At 38.4% G+C, this 20,136-nt stretch overlaps 1 protein-coding gene across 1 annotated transcript in view; it reads right to left on the reverse strand.

The window, feature by feature from the left end:
• Window positions 1-259: 259 nt before the first annotated feature.
• Window positions 260-20,136, reverse strand: part of LOC144973573 (uncharacterized) — a 431,961-nt gene continuing 412,084 nt past the window's right edge. The window contains exons 15-20 of the mRNA XM_078916195.1: window positions 19,082-19,192; window positions 16,611-16,712; window positions 15,534-15,672; window positions 11,056-14,298; window positions 4,528-4,690; window positions 260-3,083 (exon numbers count right to left, since the gene is read on the reverse strand). Coding sequence (XP_078772321.1) covers window positions 2,978-3,083; window positions 4,528-4,690; window positions 11,056-14,298; window positions 15,534-15,672; window positions 16,611-16,712; window positions 19,082-19,192 — 3,864 coding nt within the window. The 3' untranslated portion in view covers window positions 260-2,977. The remainder of the gene's footprint in view (window positions 3,084-4,527; window positions 4,691-11,055; window positions 14,299-15,533; window positions 15,673-16,610; window positions 16,713-19,081; window positions 19,193-20,136) is intronic.

The raw sequence follows: 20,136 nt of genomic DNA on the forward strand, positions 1-20,136 counted from the left end.
GCGTTAGACAAACAATGCTATTTTGGAATTGTGTGCGTATTATTGTAGAGTTGTAATGGTGTGTTCACTATTGCCTTCATGCAACTTTAGCACGATGCAGATTAAAATTTCCCTTCGTATCTGAGGAAAAATACAATTTAAAAAAAAAAACATTTTCCTCTGAAAAGGCCCGTAATTCAGCATTTGATTTTCATATTTGTAATACAACGAATTATCCAATTGAGAGAGGGTTGATATCTCCGAGATATCTTTATGATTATTTTTTATTTCATTATTCTATTTGTTTTAATTAAAAACAGTTGTCAATCCTTTAAATAAACCATAATATCGAATGAGTCCTTTAAAACAAACCGTTCTTTGAACTTGTGATAATAAGTACAGGGTAGGAATTAATAATACCGACAGTAAAAATCTAGTACATTTCAAAATACAAGATTGTAAAGTACAAATTGGTGACAATAGGATTCAATAGTCCGATGTTATGTCGCCAAGCAATGGCGAGCAGCTTGGTTCTAAACAAAGAAAATCAGTACTTTTTATTCTTCATGCTGGCTAGAACTTTTTCACATGTCATGTGATCACAATGTATAAAATTCAAAACATGATCAGATTTATAATGTTTTTCTCCTCTGGATACACTTTCATGTTCGTCGGAGAAGTATTTCATAAGGGCGTCCGCCATTGTTCCGATAGTTTAGAACCAGTTACTAAGTTACTATGCACTGTCGTTACGAAGGAAGTGACGTCACGACTGATGAACCCTATTACTATTAGACACAAGGACAGGGTGTTTTAATATAAAACTGTAGATATGCCCCCCCCCCCCCCCCCCCCTACACTGAGAATAACAGAATGGACGGTGAGCATCGCATCTGAAAAAAATCACGGAGAAAAATTGATAATAAAAGGATCCGTATGACAAGAAAAGCAAACTTGACCTCAGCAGTCAGCAGATTTAAATAATTGGGATTTTCAAATATTAATGATGAATGATGACCACAATTTATAAATCAGTCGTCTCCAAAAAGAATGCAAATTTAAAAAAAACAAAACAAACAGAACGACAAAAAATAAACATACAATGGGGGTCAATTTGATGAAAAAAATTTCCTTCAAAAATTACAAATTTGAAGTAACAATAAATGTAGGTCTTCAGAGGTAATCCATGTTTTTTACAATATTGGTTATCTTCCCTTGAATCAATGCTGACTAAATATTATTTACGAGCAATTTCCATCTTGACAAAGGATTTCCGCTGTAAAATCCTGATGGAGAATTTCAATGATAAAACTTCCAACACGCAATTAAAAAAAACAAACAATGCTTTTGATTTTTTTTCTCATATCACAACGGAATGGATTACATACACATTCAAAGACTATCACATTTCATCTTTTAGAAGTCACCTGCCACACCCACTCTCATCAAAACACATTTTATTTATTTTACAAGGCAGCTTTCCTCAAATTCAAAATCACAAAGAATCCAAAACAATCCATGAAAAAAGTTGGGGATTTTGACTGATCAGGTACACAATTTTGTTGAGCGTAAATCACACGTCTTCCACTGATTCACATTTTAGTAGATCAAGTAGGGAGTCACAATCTTCTTCTTCTTCTTTCAGCTTATCACCGCACATTTTGCAGGGTCGCCATAATGAATGCCACATCTCCATGCATCTCGGTTCAGCGCATCATGGAGTCGCAATCTAAGCCCATAAAAGCCTTGTTATACCGCCTTGTCTGTAACCAGACAATATATTTGGTGATAAAACTTACAGAGACATCACCGATTTGATATAATGAGTTTCTAAATAATTAAATTGTTGATGACTTAAGCTGGTAGTAGTGCTGCTCTATCACATCTAGCAACACGATTTTTTCTTTGTTTTGGCCAAAACTGTTTTACTTCAGATAGATATCCATGAGTTCAAACGACCTTCAACTAGTCAAAAATTCTTAATCCTGAGACTTCTTTGAATTCTCAGGTTTAGGAACTTTTGAAAAAATGAATTAAAAATTTCTGGTCAAGATGGAAAAAAATGTATTTTGTCATAAAAAATTTTTACGTCGCGTGTCAGTGAAAGATCAGCTGTCCAGATAATAATTCAATTCACCACCAAATAATGCCATCCTTTGGAAATGTCTCCAGATATCACAATTCATAATAAAGAACGTATTCGCCGATATTCCACATTTAGACAAAAATGAAAAACTTGAATCCTAGAATAAAACAAAGAGTGATAATTATAAATAGAACCGAGATGAAAACTCAGTTCTCCTCTAAGTTAATATTTCATCGCTATATATTGCCATTCATAATCCGATGATGGATGTTTTTGCCATTGATATCAAACAAAACACATCCGGCGTTATCACATGGACAATTACTCCAAATGACAGAGACGTTTGTCCTGAAAAAATCACGGTTTGTTGGGATGAATATACAGTAGTATCCACATGAAAAACAAAACTGGCAATTAATTTCTTTCACCAATACCGTATGTATCCGTAAAGCAAGCTGAAGATATCAATATCATCACAGATAATGTTTAGGCATCCAATTGCTGTGATGATTTCATCCTTAGAGAATGCCAGGATGGGCCCAGCTGCTGCACTGACCATGACCAAAGAGTCTGTTCCACAGATGCTGTGGAGTGGGTTCAGTGTTGGAGCGACAAGCTATGATGGTGATCCACACAATCAGTACAATATCTCAACTATAAATTCAAACAAACTAACGATGACGTCACAACGATGACTGGTGACATCACGATGATGACCGATGACATCCTGACAATGATGACAAGTGACATCACGATGATGACCGATGACATCCTGACGATGATGTCTGGTGACATCACGATGATGACCGATGACATTCTGACAATGATGACCAGTGACATCATGATGATGACCGGTGACATCACGATGATGACCGATGACATCCTGACGATGATGACCGGTGACAACTGCAATCAGCTGGCAACTTCCTCTTCCAACATGGCGTCGAGCTCATCCGTCAAATCCTGCAACATGTTGTCGATGTCACAAAGAACGTTGCCAGTCTCTCCTTCCCGTTTTCTGAAATCAGAACGTGGAAATGGTAGGCTTATCATTAGAAAGAAAGAAACTACAGCATTTATATTCAGCAATATCCACTAAACGTGCTCAAAGTGCTTTACAAGGGGGCCCTGGCCAACAGCAACAATTAACATGTAGGACGGGACATAACGCCTGTTAGGCGATATTACAATTTTTTCGGACAGAAACAACGCTGTTAACGGCCAGGTACTCGTTTTACACCTGAGTACGGTGAGAGAAAGTGAGTAACGAGCCTTTTCCAAGGGCTCAACTATGCGTCGAGTGAGGCTTGAACCCAGGACCTTCTGGTCCGAAAGCAAGTGTCATCCCACTAGACCACATGGCCCCACTATTAGTACCCAGATTTACACTGCATGGGAGTAACTTAAAGTAAAAATTATTTTTAAAAACTTTTGAGCTTTTATAAAACTCAACATCCACTAAATGTGTTCAAAGACCTTTACAAGGGTTCCCAAGCCAACAGCAACACTTAAAATTTAAGACCAGACATGACATCAGTGAGGCACTATTACAATTTTTTTTCTTTGACAAAGACTGCACTATTACAGGCCAGGTTCTCATTTAACACATGAGTGCAGTGAGAGAATGTGAGTAGAGAGTCTTTTCAAAGAACTCAACTTTGCAACTGCCAAAAGCAGAACTCAAACTAGGGATCTATCGGTTTAAAGGCGAGTGTTATAACGACAAGACCACAAAGTCGAAAAAGTACAAAAGTTTCAAGTCATAATCTGACTTGATCGATTAATTTCCTTGCTGGGTAGCTATTTTCTTCTCCCCATCGCCTATTACATCTCCTAATCAGACCTAATAAATAACAATGTGAAATTGAATGTAAGCTTCAATTTAATTATGAAAACAGATAAAATGGACGTTTCAGGTTTTGCCTTTATCAAGAAAACAGGATGAATGAAACACTACAGATGAAAGAGAAAATGTGGTAGTGGCGTTGTTAAGATGGATAAAACAACGCCACTACCGCATTATCTCATTCGTCTGTAGTGTTTTATTCATCCTGTTTTCTTGATAAAGGCGAAACCCAAACCGTCCATTTTATCTGTTTTCGTAATTAAATTGAAGCTTACATTCAGTTTCACATTGTTATTTATTTCTTCGAACTTCAAGCAGACACATTTACACTAATCGGACCTAGCAATTCATTTACAGATAGTGAGAGAAAACTCCCTAGAGTTACATAGCGAAGAGAGGGGTTCCTCAGTGGTTGGTTAGCTGAATCTGACCGTCATACACTCCTTAGAGAATGCTAGGATGGGCCCAGCTGCACTGACCATGACCTCAGAGTCTGCTCCACAGATGCTGTGGATGAGTGAGGTTCAGTGTTGGAGCGACAAGCTATGATGATGGTCAAGGAGTGATAAGTGCATCTAAATCTAAAGAAAAATACTGATATACAGCATGACCATACCCATCAGTTGAAGGAGCACTTGGTTGTGAGGCTGGTTCAGATGATGATGATGATGATGATGATGATGCTGATGATGAAGATGGCGCATTCTGTGGCTGAGTGGGTCGGGCAGGCTTAGGACTCAGGGTTGGTTTCTTGCTTGGCACGGGGGGTCTGATTGCACCTGAGGGAGGAAGATTTAAAGTAAATATGTTATTGATCTTAAGAGAGGAGTTTTAGCGGTGGTGATGATGATGATGGTGATGATGATGATGATGTTAGTGATAATATGAGAAGCGTATTTTATAATGAAGAAAGAGCTATTGACTTTTATTGATGTAGGTGAAAATAAACGAGATTACAAAGGACGAATCAACTATTTAAAAAAAACACAGATACCCTTTTGATAAAATGGAGTTATTATATCAAAGGCTTCCCGTTTATTCTTTGTCCAAATGCCATTCAAAAAAAAAAAAAAAAAAAAAAATTAAGCTTTATATAGCTTAATATCCACTCAATGGGCTCAAAGCGCTTTACAAGGGGTCCCTGGTCAGCAGCAACATTTAACATGTAGGATGGGACATGACGCCTGTTAGGTGATATTACAATTTTTCGGACAAAGACAACGCTGTTAACGGCCAGGTACTCATTTTACACCTGAGTACGGTGAGAGAATGTGAGTAAAGAGCCTTTTCCAAGGACTCAACTATGCGCCGAGCGCAAGGCTCGAACCCTGGACCTTCTGATCCAAAAGCAAGTGTCATACCACAAGACCACAAGAGGCTCGAACCCTGGACCTTCTGATCCGAAAGCAAGTGTCATACCACAAGACCACAAAGCCGCACACCATGAACTGATTTGTGAACCAAAACCTCTAGTCAGTACCAAGCTGAATGAAGCCATTTAAATTCTGCAAATTGATTTTATAGACAAAGATACGAGAATCGAATTATTAATTACTTAACACTGAGGGGAAATAAAAATAGTTTCTCAAAAAACTGAAAAGCTAACATTTTCTATTTAGATTAAAACTTTAAACTCCCATTTGTAACACCTGGGTCATCCTGACACAACACATTGAGACTGTGGGCAACAAATATATGTACCATAAATTCAGGCCTAAATTCAGACATCTCTAATCACATAAATATTTATTATCATATCTTTGGAATAAATAACAACAGGAAACTGGGTGGAGGCTTCAATTTAATAAATGAAAACAGATAATGTGGACATTTCAGGTTTCCCCATTTATATTTTGTGCGGCTATATGGTCAAGTGAAATGACACTCGCTTTCAGATTGGAAGGTCCTGTGTTCGAGCCTCCCTCAGTGCATAGTTGAGTCCTTGGAACAGGCTCTTTACTCACATTCTCTCACCGTACTCAGGTGTAAAATGAGTACCTGGCTGCTAACAGCGTTATCTCTGTCCGAAAAAAATTGTAATATCGCCAAACAGGCGTCATATCACGTCCTACATGTTAAGTGTTGCTGTTGGCCAGGGACCCATAGTAAAAAAGGAGAGTAACTTGACTGAAATGTCTATTCGGGGTCAAACGCATTTTGTTCTTTGTCTGATACATGGCTGAAGTGCAAACATGTGGATTGTTGAGTTAAGCACAAAACAAAAATGTGGATTGTTGAGTTAAGCACAAAACAAAAATATGGATTGTTGAGTTAAGCACAAAACAAAAGAGTGAAATAAAACTTATTTACACTTGGAATTTTTAGAAAATAATTCTAATTTATGTCATTACTGATCCAAATTGAGGAGAGTGCCTTATATAAACAGACAATAAAAAACATATACACTGTACAAAGCTATTAGTAAAGCAGAAGCAGTAAATGAGCATTAATTCATGTTTTAGCATTTAAACATTAAGATTGGATTCAATTTATGTAACTATTTATCTGTATTTCAAAAATAAATTATTTATTAATTATTTTTTTAGCTTTTATATAGTGCAATATATCCACTAAACGTGCTCAAAGTGCTTTACAAAGGGTCCCTGGCCAATAGCAACACGTAACATGTAGGACGAGACATGACGCCTGTTGGGCTATAATACAATCTTTTTTCCAACAGAGACAACGTTATTAATGGCCAGGTATTCATTTTACACATGAGTACAGGGAGAGAAAGCGGGGAAGACTCAAAGAAACCTGGCGAAGGACCATGGAGAAAGAATTAAAGGGAGCAGGCCTGTCATGGAATACAGCCACCGCAAAAGCAGCCGATCGCAAAAAACGGAGATGTCTGGTGGATGCCCTATGTGCCTCAAGGCCCGAAGAGGAATAAGTAAGTACAGGGAGAGAATGTGAGTAAAGAGTCTTCTCCAAGGACTGAACTATGCGTTGAGCGAGGCTAAAACCCAGGACCTTCCAATCTGAAAGTGAATGTCATACCACTAGACCACATAGCGGCACACAAAATAAAGCAACTGCAGCAACAATACGGCTTGGGTTTTAAAATAATACCAGAGCACAATCACTGTTACTGCTCTTTTTGCTGCAAAGATGATAAGTCGGGCATAAGATTGGACCCCGACAAGAAAAGGGTTCAATTATGCAATCATTAAGTCATAGCATATCTCATAATCATTATCTTATTCTCTTTCAAAAGCTTAAAAATCCAAGAATTTTGATATTCAGATTAAGCATTGAATCAAAGATGATTTTCTTGTAAAAATTCAAATTGTAAAGCAAGCAGGCAAATGATACCATCTTAATTCACTCAATCCTAGAGATTTTTGCTACTTTTCAAAATTGGAAAATGTATAAAAAATGAGCATGTACATAGATAGTTTTATTCAACTACCATTAACATGTAAAAACTAAAATCATTAGCTTTGATACTACGCCTATAATTTGTCTCAGAAAAATGTAATAAATAGGCATGGGGTAAAAGTAACTCAGGTAAACTACGGATATAGTCGGTGTTAGGGTTGAGTGAGTTAATCCTTTGAAGGACTTTCCCCTGCCCAATTCTTTCAAGCATTTCATTGACGCTTTCTGTGTTAGGTAGTCGGTGTTTCTTTTTTTTTTCTTGTTTTTTTTTTTAATTAAAAAGTATAGGTTAGAATTGTAAACTGGAAGCAATTAAGCGTAAAAGCAGTCTATCTATTCCTTTCATGAAATTGACAATATTTAAATGGAAGTTATTCTAGCTCATTGGAGAAACTGGTTTGTTTATTTATTAACCTCTAGCAATCTGTACATTCCGGAAGGCTTAGCTTCAAATACTGAGTGGAGTTAATTGAACTAAATCAATGTAAAGCAAGGTTATCGGTTAGTGATGAGATGGGCAGCTTGATCGCATAACTCTTGCCCAGGCATTGTGTCTTTGAGTAAACACTTCACAAACACACACCCACACACACACACACACATTACCAGACTTGTGAGAATGAGCATCTAACCACTGACATTGAAATTGAAAGATATTGCAAGAGGGATTATTTTTTTTTTAAAAAGCATTTAACAGATGACTTGTACTGAATGGAAAATTGAGTTTAAACTAGCACGATCATATCTAGAAATAAATGAAGCATTGCTAAGTGCATTGGAAAAATAAAGATAAGTATCGAATTGTAAGCTTCAAATTATTAGACGAAGACAGATACTGTGGAAATTTTGGTTTTTCCCTTTATCAATAAAATACAATGAATGAACCACTAAGTACGATTGTGAATGGCGTAGTTAAGGTGAATACACAAAAACAATGACGGGACATCATGATAGGACATCATTGTTTTTGTTTATTCACTTTAACTACGCCATTCACAAAATATCTCATTCGTCCTTAGTGTTTCATTCATCGTGTTTTGTTGATAAAGAGGAAATCTGAAACATCCACAGAAATAATTGTCTTTGTCTAATAAATTGAAGCTTACAATTCAAGACTTATCTTTATTTTTTTTCCTTCGAGCTTCAAGCAGCAACATTATCACGAAGTGCGTTGAGCACAATGAAAAGCTGAAAACGTTCTACTTAAATATCAAAATATTATTTTTTCAAACAAATGATCACAGTGGTGAGAAATGAGAAACGGCAACTCTTTGAAACTAGTCGAAACAGAACAACATCCAAAAACACTTGTCAATTCATTCATTGCTTTTCATGCTTTACAACTAAAAATTACCGTCTTCAAGATCAATTGGATCTGTGTGATGTGTCAAAAAGGAAGAAAAATATAAAATAACAAGAATCTACATCAACCTACGCCAATTTTTGTGTCAAAAAGGGAGAAAAATATAAAGTAACAAGAATCTACATCAACCTACGCCAATTTTTGTGTCAAAAAGAGAGAAAAATATAAAGTAACAAGAATCTACATCAACCTACGCCAATTTTTGTGTCAAAAAGGGAGAAAAATATAAAATAACAAGAATCTACATCAACCTACGCCAATTTTTGTGTCAAAAAGGGAGAAAAATATAAAATAACAAGAATCTACATCAACCTACGCCAATTTTTGTGTCAAAAAGAGAGAAAAATATAAAATAACAAGAATCTACATCAACCTACGCCAATTTTTGTGTCAAAAAGGGAGAAAAATATAAAATAACAAGAATCTACATCAACCTACGCCAATTTTTGTGTCAAAAAGGGAGAAAAATATAAAATAACAAGAATCTACATCAACCTACGCCAATTTTTGTGTCAAAAAGGGAGAAAAATATAAAATAACAAGAATCTACATCAACCTACGCCAATTTTTGTGTCAAAAAGGGAGAAAAAATATAAAATAACAAGAATCTACATCAACCTACGCCAATTTTTGTGTCAAAAAGGGAGAAAAATATAAAATAACAAGAATCTACATCAACCTACGCCAATTTTTGTGTCAAAAAGGGAGAAAAATATAAATAACAAAAATCTACATCAACCTACGCCAATTTTTGTGTCAAAAAGAGAGAAAAATATAAAATAACAAGAATCTACATCAACCTACGCCAATTTTTGTGTCAAAAAGAGAGAAAAATATAAAATAACAAGAATCTACATCAACCTACGCCAATTTTTGTGTCAAAAAGAGAGAAAAATATAAAATAACAAGAATCTACATCAACCTACGCCAATTTTTGTGTCAAAAGAGAGAAAAATATAAAATAACAAGAATCTACATCAACCTACGCCAATTTTTGTGTCAAAAAGGGAGAAAAATATAAAATAACAAGAATCTACATCAACCTACGCCAATTTTTGTGTCAAAAAGGGAGAAAAATATAAAATAACAAGAATCTACATCAACCTACGCCAAATTTTATCTGAAAAGGTTTTGACTGTCATAGAGCCAAATCCAGCAGATAGAAAATACAAGAAAAACCAGAGGAAAGACAGAAAGATAATATGAGGGATTGTGGAGAGCTCAGACGGTAGAGTCACGCTCTCACCGAACAGGCGGAGTTGTCGTACCAGTAAGGTCGCGGGTTCAAACCCCCATCAGTGCAGTGAAAATTTTTTATTCTCTATTGTCTTCTGGCACTTTCCTACTCACTTCATCTCTTAAAGATAATATGACTGTAAGTCCCAAAATCCCCCCAAAACGGGGGCAAAAAATATATTGTGACTTAACCTTTTCACCCTCTCCTTACCACCTAAGGCAAAATCGTCACATTTATTGTTTCGACACAATGTACATTGTTTCTTATTCAGATTTATTTTGTATATCAAAAACGTTGAAGAATGATCTTTGTTTAACCAACGAGAACATAAAGTTGGTTTGTAGAGAGCTTGTTTGAGTTTAAAATATCAATTTTTCTGCTATATAAGCCTGCTATAGATAGTATGCCCTTGGCTAAGAAGCTCATAACATTGCCATCCGGAAGTATAACGGACCAACACACACAACTGTGTGTATCCATGAATGTTTATAGTCACGTTAATACAGTTCAGTGAGCATTACTCATCAACACGGATGGCAAAAAACAATAACAAAGACCTGAGTGACGTCATCTTCGAACTATCTATTTTGGGAAAATACTGAAAATGATGGTTAAGGAAAGAGTTAACCGCCAGCCTTAATACCTTTCAATCAAATTTCTTCCAAGTATCTGTCTAGTTATAACTTAAGACCTAAATTTTCACTAAGACAGCAGAGACAGTTCCATTGGGACTTGGATTTCATTGAATGTTAATGTTTTAAAACTGCCTGCACTCTTGGTCAAAATGGTTCAATCTGATTTCAGATAAGAGTGAATTCAGTTCAAACCCTGCTTGAAAAGGATTTATAGAAAGACTGCATTTCTTCCAAGTCATAAATGCCCCCATAAACTATCTCGTTATAATTGCCAAACTGACCACTAAAAACTGTTAGAAAAAAAAATGAATGTATTTTCCAGTTATTGAGAGTCTGTAATGTATTAATTAGTCTTTAAAGTAATTCAAAGTGCTCAACATTGCTTCGAGACTTAAAAACAGCAGGTAGCTATGTTGTTTGTTTCACAAACGGAATATAAAGAACGATTATTTCAGCACTTTGCAAAAAATACTTTATAAAAACGATAGGGATAATATATTTAGTGGATCAATTCAATGAGACAGTTACCTGTAGATGATTGTTGTTGTTGATGTTGTTGTTGAGGTTGTTGTTGTTGTTGTTGTTGTTGAGGTTGTCTCGAGTTGGCAGCAGAGGAGTTATTGTTTGTATAATGCTGAGAGGATGAAAGCTGATGGTGTTGCTGTTGATGGTGGGAATCATTGTTCTGCTGGAGGTGATGGTGATACATATCTACATTCAAATCCACATTCTTCTGCCCGTTGTGTTTGGACTCCCCAGCAGACGGTTTGGAGCTGGTATCTATTGCACCTGGTGTGGATGAGGTGGTTGTGGTCATGGGTGGTGCCCGTTGTTTGATGGTGCCGACATTCTCGTTGGCAAATGGCAACGTATTGGAGTCCATGCTAGACGAGGAGGACGTGGATTCAAAACTCATCGTGGAGTCGCTTCGTTTGTTATCGCCCATGGTGGGGTTGGACGGGCTGGTGGGGACAGCTGTACTGTTGGAGTCCGGCATGGAATTTTGATGTTGTGGTCTCGGTGTTTGTTGTTGGTGCTTGGATGGTGTGTGATGAGGCTGCTGCTGCATCTGTTGTTGTTGTTGTTGTTGTAGTTGATATTGTTTCTGTTGATTATGATGATCATTTGGTTTTATAAGAACACCACCGTGTTCTGTGTGTTGATATGGTTTATTTCCAATCCCCCCACTTCGAATCATTTGATTGCCAGGGCTATTTGACTGATCTGGTGGCAATCGGGCACTCAACATGGATGACGCCTTTTCGTCTTTGGGTAAAGTAACGCCTGGGTTAATTCTTCTTGGTCCCCCGGTATCCAGACCACCTCCTCCACCTACCATGACTCCTCCAATCCCAGGAGTGGAGGAAAAGTTCCTCCGCTGTGTAGGAGGAATATCACGCTGATGTGCAGCCAGACCGAACCCTGGCTTTGACCGTTCTCTTGAAGATGGAATTCCATAGTTGTGGATCTTTGGTGTGATGATATCCATGGCAATCGGGGGAGGGGGTGGAGGGAAATCGTCGCTATCCGTCGATACATTGTCTGGAAATTGATCCTCTTCCTCATTTTTATCCTTTTCCGTTCCTTCACCACCGCTGTTTTTACCAAATTTTTCCGACAAGCTTTTTACACAACTAGCAAAACCTTTCCCCTGCTGCTGAGGTTGCTGGTCTTTGTCTACTCCTAGTTGTTGTTGCTGTTGTTGAGGATGAGAATATGAAGAAGACTGGGATGTTGATGATGATGATGGTGTTGATGATGGAGTGAATGATGATGATAACGTTGATGATTTTGGAGTAAGTGATGATGATGATGAAGATGATATCACAACGGGGGGTGATTTAGACAGACGTTCTGAGAGATGACTTGACCGGCCTGGAGATGAGCTGAGCAGGATGCCCGAAGCTCTAGGGGATTGGGACAGCGATGGGGAGGATGAGGATGAGTGATGCTGCTGCGGTTTGGAGTGAGATGAGGAGGGTTTGGGAATTGATATGGCAGGAGAGCGTGGGACTGAAACAGTCAGTTGTGGCTGTTGAGGTGAGGAGGACATTGAAACGTTCATTTGGTTGGATGCTGATGATGAGGATGAAGATGGTGATGAAGATGACGATGTGCTAACATTTTCTCCAGTGTGTATTGATGTCATTTTTGGAGACTGCACTGGTTTTGGTGATAAGGGTTTTGGGGCTACAGCCGGTGAGGAGTGGGGTTTTGGTTGTTGTAGGGACGGTTTAGCTGCCACAACAGGTGGTGACGAAGCTTTTATTATTTGAGGTTTACTAGAGACAGGAGGTGGCGTGTTTTGCTGTTTGCTGGGACTCATATGCTGCTGCTGCTGGTGCTGTTGTTGTTGTTGTTGTTGGTGCTGGTGTGTGGAAGGATGTGATGAAGGTTGAGGATGAATTGAAGCAGATACAGTGATGGTAGATGAAACAGCCACCCCAGCTGATGTTGTTGTTCCTGTCAACTCTGTTGAAGGCAATGACGACGACGATACTGCAGCCACTGCTGTTGTTGACGATGATGCTCCTGAGGAAGACAAGTGCTGTTGTTGCTTTGGGAATGGTGGTATTGCTGGTGTATTTTGTACTTGCTGAAGGGAATTTTGTTGTTGTTGTTGTTGTTGTTGATTGTTTGTATGACTGTTATTGCTGTGAGGCTTCGGTGACGCGGGAGCTGGAGAGCCTCCAGGACTATCTGATAAAGAGCCACCTTCTCTGATAGAATGCGTTCTCTTTGGAGGTGGAGGAGGAATTTTCTTCGCCCCGCTATTTCTTGCAGGAGAACGTTGAGCAGTGGATTGATTGGAAGACGACTGTAATCCCGTGTTGATGTGTAACGGCCCCGACAATGCTTCAGCAGATGTGGTTGCACCAGGGGCAGCAAACATTTTATTGTGGGAGGTTGGTGACAGCTGTGGCGTAGCGTAGATGTGCTCCTTGCTGACGACCCCGACCCCTGGTATGCTAGAATGGGCCGACTGGGACATCATAACTGATGCAGGTACAGATCCGTCTTTCCCAGACAATTGCTGTTGCTGCTGTGCATGGGCGTACGCGATAATCTCTTTTCTAGACTCGTAATCCGACATAGACATTTTATTGTTACTGTATTGATATCTATTATTAGAATCGTTACTGCCGCTATACATGATCTCCCCTCCACTGTCAGAGGGTCGTCTTTGGTGCGGGGTTCCGTGGAAAGATTTGTACATCCCAGGATTACTGTTTCCACCACTACCCCCTCCTCCACTTCCTGTACTATTTCTATTCGTGTCATCAGACGCCATACTGCTCGTACTGCCGCGTAAAGGCCTCTTTACTTGAATAGCGACCACATCCGGTTGGGCATTGCTGGTCGAGTTTTGACGGAACGGCATCGCACCAGCCATCCCACCAGCGTCCTCTCTGGGTAAAGGAATGATACGCATCTCACCCCCCAGAATCACGTGGTTCCCCGTGCTACTTCCGCTGTTCCCGCTACTCGTTGTGCTGATGCTGTCGCCGGATGACGATTTTTTAGGCCGAGCTCCCCCACCGCCCACGAGACCCATGCTTCCACCGTGATGACCCAGAGCCCCGTGGTCGTAGACGTGCGATGGGATGGCAGTTATCTCCCCTGACCATCTAGCCGACATGGGAGGGGCAGGGGGTGGAGGTTCTAGAAGCTCCAATGAAGCAGTCCGACCATCCATGGAGGACAGACGCTTGGATCCCTGGGTAATCCGCTTGAGGCGATCAATGGCCAGCATGATCTTTTTCTGGTGACCTGGTGGAAATGAAAAAAAAGGAAATCAATGATTATCTTACATTGTTTTGTTTTTAAGGGTTTTACAGCGCTTGCAACACATTAAGGTCATATCAACGCCAGTAAAAAGGAAGAAAATGGGATGGTAAAAAGTTCTAGAATTACAATTAAAGCACAAAAGAAAAGGTATGACCAAGAGGGATTGGTTCAAATAGAGAACAGATGTAGATTCCAAGAGCACACTGTCAAAGTACTTAGTTTGAGATCACCTAAAAGTCTCATCCAGACACAAGCACAGATCCCAACTAAGAGGAATACACTCAAATGTATACAAATCATATAATATAATATGTAAACTAAACATAATACAATGCATAACAGAAAGATGATTTACAAGGAAAAAAATATCATCTCCCAAAACTATAACTATACATTCGACTGTTTCCCTCCCAGTCCAAGGAACTAAGGCAAGGATCAGGAGAAAACTAAGTAATCTCATTCCAAGACAATGACAGGAAACAATTGGAAAACGGGTATGGGGGGATAGCAGACACAGCATGTACCTCCCTGCCCACTATGGGAGGTCAGGATCCCCACCCAGTTATCTTTCATTAACAGTTTTATTTGCTGGGTTCTGTTCAACCCTTCAGGTCCCCAGATCTATATTGTAGGACACCCGACTCAAAATGGACCTTCTGTTTGAGTCAGAGTAAAGCTGGAAATATTGAAAATAGCGTCTATAATCAAAACATGAAAGTTTGGTCAAATTCAGTGTTTAATTGAGAACAATAACTAAAAACTTCTTTTAGTGAGAAAATTTGTTATTTCATATTTCTGAATATCTTAACTTTAAATTCATTTCTTAGCATCTGTTCACCCTGGCATAATTCCACATTAGGAAGTGAACCACACATTAAAAAAAATAAAATAACAAAACCATGTGAAGCAGTGCTGATGGTGACAAACAGGGAAAAAGGAGGAAAATTATGAATGGTTTTCTTTACGCCACATGTTTACTTCACCAACCCCCACTTTTAGAGCCATTGAGGTGATAAACTACTCTAGCTATCTTCTGGATAGTGGGGAAACTGCACCAGTTTGTTCCACCACACATCAAATCTCTCAAAGCCAGGAAATTTGATTGAGGAAAATGTCATTTTTCAAAAGAGGAAATTCCTCCTCTGACACAAAAATCACGGATTTCCGCGGATCCGAGGAAAACCATCAGCACTGGTGAAGTAAAATACACTGCATACCAAGTTTCTGTATGCCAATCTCTTCTAAATCTTCCCACGTGATGTCTGTGACGTCATCCATACTCTTGTATCCCTGGCTACACAGTGTGTCCAGATAAGCTCCAAGGCCCAGCAGATGGAGCCATTCCATCAAGTCATTCTGGCGGGATGGGAAGAAAAAATGGAAACAAAAATGAAAATGTTTGTACACGTTAATGTTAACTGGAAACTTCGAAACAGTGATACCTGCCAGAAATGTCAGGAAGCACATCGTCCTCCACTGCCCAGTCACTAAACTTTAAGGTGGCTACGAAACTGTCCTTAGGGTGGAGGAAGACTTTAGAAGCTGGGTTGACGAAATAAATTTGGAGGTGTAGCCATACGCTACTACTAATGTTAATAATATATGACATTTACTTATCCGAACCAGCCGTATATATATGGCATATAAACCTGTGCAGTAAAGAGGTTTTCATGTCAAAAGTGTTGGTTGTACAAAGTCATATGGAATTATTGTTCAATTGATTAGAAAAGATTAACAAACAATATATTTTTTTAAGAATTGACAGCTAGTACAAACTACAATAGCTTTAGTTTTGGGATTTTTCATGAAATAGTTCCAAATACACACAAAATAAAGTTCATCAAAAAAAAAATAAAAAAAAAAAAAATTCTTCAATTGAGCTTTATATAGAGCAATAACCACTTAATGTGCTCAAAGCGCTTTACAAGGGTCAACAGCAACATTTAACATGTAGGACAGGACATAACGCCTGTTAGGCGATAGTACAATTTTTCGGACAAAGACAACGCTGTTAACGGCCAGGTACTCATTTTACACCTGAGTACGGTGAGAGAATGTGAGTAAAGAGCCTTTTCCAAGGACTCAACTATGCGCCGAGCACGAGGCTTGAACCCAGGACCTTCCGATCCGCAAGCGAGTGTCAGACCACTAGACCACATAGCCGCACATCAGTGTCGGTTAACGATTTAAAAAAAAAAAGAAAAGAAAAGAACAACGACAAAAAAAAGAAACTTTAAAAAGTAATATATAAAAATAAAAACAATTAAAAAACCAGCCAAAATTAATGATCTTACAGGCCTGTAGTCGGGGATTCCATCGTGAATGTGGAGTCTGGCGATCTCTGCCTTGAGGCGTTTTCTATGGGCTGGTTTGGTGATGCCGATAGCGGTCAGGTCCTGGAAACAAAAAACCATTTGGGAAATTATATAACTTATATTATATGAGGCATTTGTATTTTTGAGCTTTTTAATCCTCTCCTTACCAGCCATTTTCAGGATTTTCCCCAAAACTTCACACCCAACTGACACAAAAATATATTTTTATCACTCCAACACAATAGCAGTAAGTTCTTCCAATGCATAATTCCTTTAGCAAAATATGCTCTACAACACATTGTTCATTATATTAAAAGTTTATGATGTACAAAAGAAATTTGAAGATGAAAAATGTTGATTGTATCATAACGAATGTGACGATTTTCCTATAGTTGGTAAAGAGAGGGTTAAACAACAGCACAAAATCCACTAAAAATGTTCTCAAAGTGATTTACAATGTGTCCCAAGCCAACAGCACCACTTGACATGTAGATCGAGACGTGATGCCTGTTATGCGTTAGTACATTGAAATTTTCTTTTGAAACAGGGACAATGCTGTTACTGGTTAAGTACTCACTCATTTTACACCTAAGTGCAGTGAGAGAATATAAATAAAGAGCCTTTTTGAACTGCCTGGAGCAAAGCCTGCCCAAAGCTGACCACCTCACTAAAGATTGAGCTTTAAAAAAAAAATTAAAATAATAGAGCTTTTATATAGCGCAATATCCACTAAATGTGCTCAAAGCACTTTTACAAAGGGTCCCTGGCCAATAGCAACACATAGCATGTAGAACGAGACATAATGCCTGTCAGACGGCATTACAATTTTTTTTTCTGGACAGAGACAACGCTGTTGACGGCCAGGTACTCATTTTACACCTGAGTACAGTGAGAGAATGTGAGTAAAGAGTCTTTTCCAAGGACTCAAATATGCACCATGCGAGGCTCGAACTCAGGACCTTATGACCCGAAAGCGAGTGTCATACCACTGGACCACATAGCCGCACAAGATCACAAAGCTATAGATAGAATGCGCTTGGCCAAGGAGTTCACAACATTGCCATCGGGAAGTATAACGGACCAACACACAAACTCTGTGTAACCATGAACTTTTATAGTCTGGTTAATACAGTTTAGTGAGAACAACTCACAAACGCGGATGGCAAAAACAATAACAAAGGCCTGAGTGACGTCATCTGCATACTATCTAAAGAGCACAAAGTGATACTAGGCTGCTAGAAGCTGTGGACTGTAAAAAGTAATAAACAAAAAATGACTATAACAGCTTTAAAAAAAAAGAACAAAATACCAAACACGGAAGGTTTCAGGCTCAAAATCCTTCTTCAGACAACAACAAAAAAAAAAACAATAAAGATATAAATACATTACTAAATTCCAGATAGATGACAAAGATATTTTTTAGGTCGTCTAATATCTGCAATTTAGTAATGTATTTCTGTCTTTATTGTTTTTTTGTTGTTGTTGTTGTTGGCTGAAGAAGGGTTTTGAGCCCGAAACATTCTGTGTTTGGTATTTTATTCTTTTTTTTTTAAAGCTGTTATATTCATTTTTGTTTATTACATACTTATCGAATGCACTGTATCCCCAATTCTTATAGGGAATGAGATTAGCGGAAGAGTAGCGTCCCTTGATTGGAGGTCACCTTACCGAGAGAACATCAAAATGGTTTTGCGCATGCGTCTCTCTCGTCCTCGTTTTTGGTGAAGTGTCTCGTGCCGCACAACCAACATGACGTTCTCTCTCTAATAACTTTTCCGCTCGAGACTTCCAATCAAGGGACGTTACTCTTCCGCTAATCTCATTCCCTATAGATAGAATGCGCTTGGCCAAGGAGTTCACAACATTGCCATCCGGAAGTATAACGGACCAACACACAAACTCTGTGTTACCATGAACTTTTATAGTCTGGTTAATACAGTTTAGTGAGGACAACTCACAAACGCGGATGGCAAAAACAATAACAAAGGCCTGAGTGACGTCATCTGCATACTATCTATACATTATGAATTTACTCATTTAATAAAAAATTCTTAATTCTGTCTTATTTTCTTTTTAGATGCAAACGCCTTTGTTCTTCATGATGACTGTGAGTCTGCCTGGAGTCTTCTTCTTACTTCTAAAATTTCTAAAATTGAGCTTTATATAGCGCAATATCCACTAAATGTGCTCAAAGCGCTTTACAAGGGGTCCATGGTCAACAGCAACATTTAACATGTAGGACGGGACATGACGCCTGTAAGGCGATATTACAATTTTTTGGACAAAGACGAAGCTGTTAACGGCCAGGTACTCATTTTACACCTGTGTACGATGAGAGAATGTGAGTGAAGAGCCTTTTCCAAGGACTCAACTATGCACCGAGCGCGACGTTCGAAACCCAGGACCTTCCGATCTGAAAAGCGAGTGTCATACCACATAGCTACACTTACCTCCGGAGTCATTCTGGAGATGGTAGGCATGTCGTAACCAGCCTGGAGGAAGAGGGGGTAGACCTCCTCGAACCCCAGGTCATTGAGCCATGCATGGAGGACCTCCGTATCCTGGATGGGGGGGGGGGGGGGCGGGATTGAGGAAACAGGATTAGGGTTAGGAGTCATTGGTTTGTTGAGGTGATGATGATGATGATGATGTTGACGATGATGACAATGGCAATAATGATGATGGTGATGATGATAATGATGATGTTGACGGTGACGACAATGGTGATAATGATGATGATGATGACGATAATGATGATGATGATGACGATGATGATGACGATGATGATGATGATGATGATGATGATGATGATGATAATGTTAGTGATAATATGAGAAGGGTACTTTATAAGGAAGAAAAAGCTTATGACTTTTATTGATGTAGGTGAAAATAAACGAGAAAATGATGATGATGATGATTGTGGGCTGATCCAGCAATGCTATGATCAGTCCAAAGGGACTATGTTTATAAATAAATAAATAAATAAATAAATAAATAAATAAATAAATACGTAAATAAATGAATAAATAAAAAAATGAAATAAATTAGACCAAAAAAATACACGTGTTATTTATATAGCGCAATTTCATGGCTTCACCATGCCCAAAGCGCTCCAAAAATGCTTCATTTAATAATCTTTTCTCTCACCAAGCCACATGGAGACAAAATCCATGTAACCCTAAAAATATTTTTACAAAAAAATAAACAAACAAAACAATTCCACAATAATAAAACATGTTTTAACTCACTCGATCCAAGAGATTTTTGCTACTTTTCAAAAATGGGAAAAAAAATGTATTAAAAATGAGATATGTACATAGATAGTTTTATTCAACTACCATTAACATGTAAAAATGAAAAAGAAACATTAGCTTTGATACTACGCATATAATTTGTTTCAGAAAAATAATATAATAAATAAGCATGGAGTAAAGGTAACCCGGTAACTCGACCATCGTTGAGTAAGATATTCGAAGATGACGTCACTCAGCCTTGTTATTTTTTG

Source organism: Berghia stephanieae, chromosome 5, assembly GCF_034508935.2.
Source record: "Berghia stephanieae isolate SIO BIC M18660-M18661 chromosome 5, UCSD_Bste_1.3, whole genome shotgun sequence".
Taxonomy (NCBI): Eukaryota; Metazoa; Mollusca; class Gastropoda; order Nudibranchia; family Aeolidiidae; genus Berghia; species Berghia stephanieae.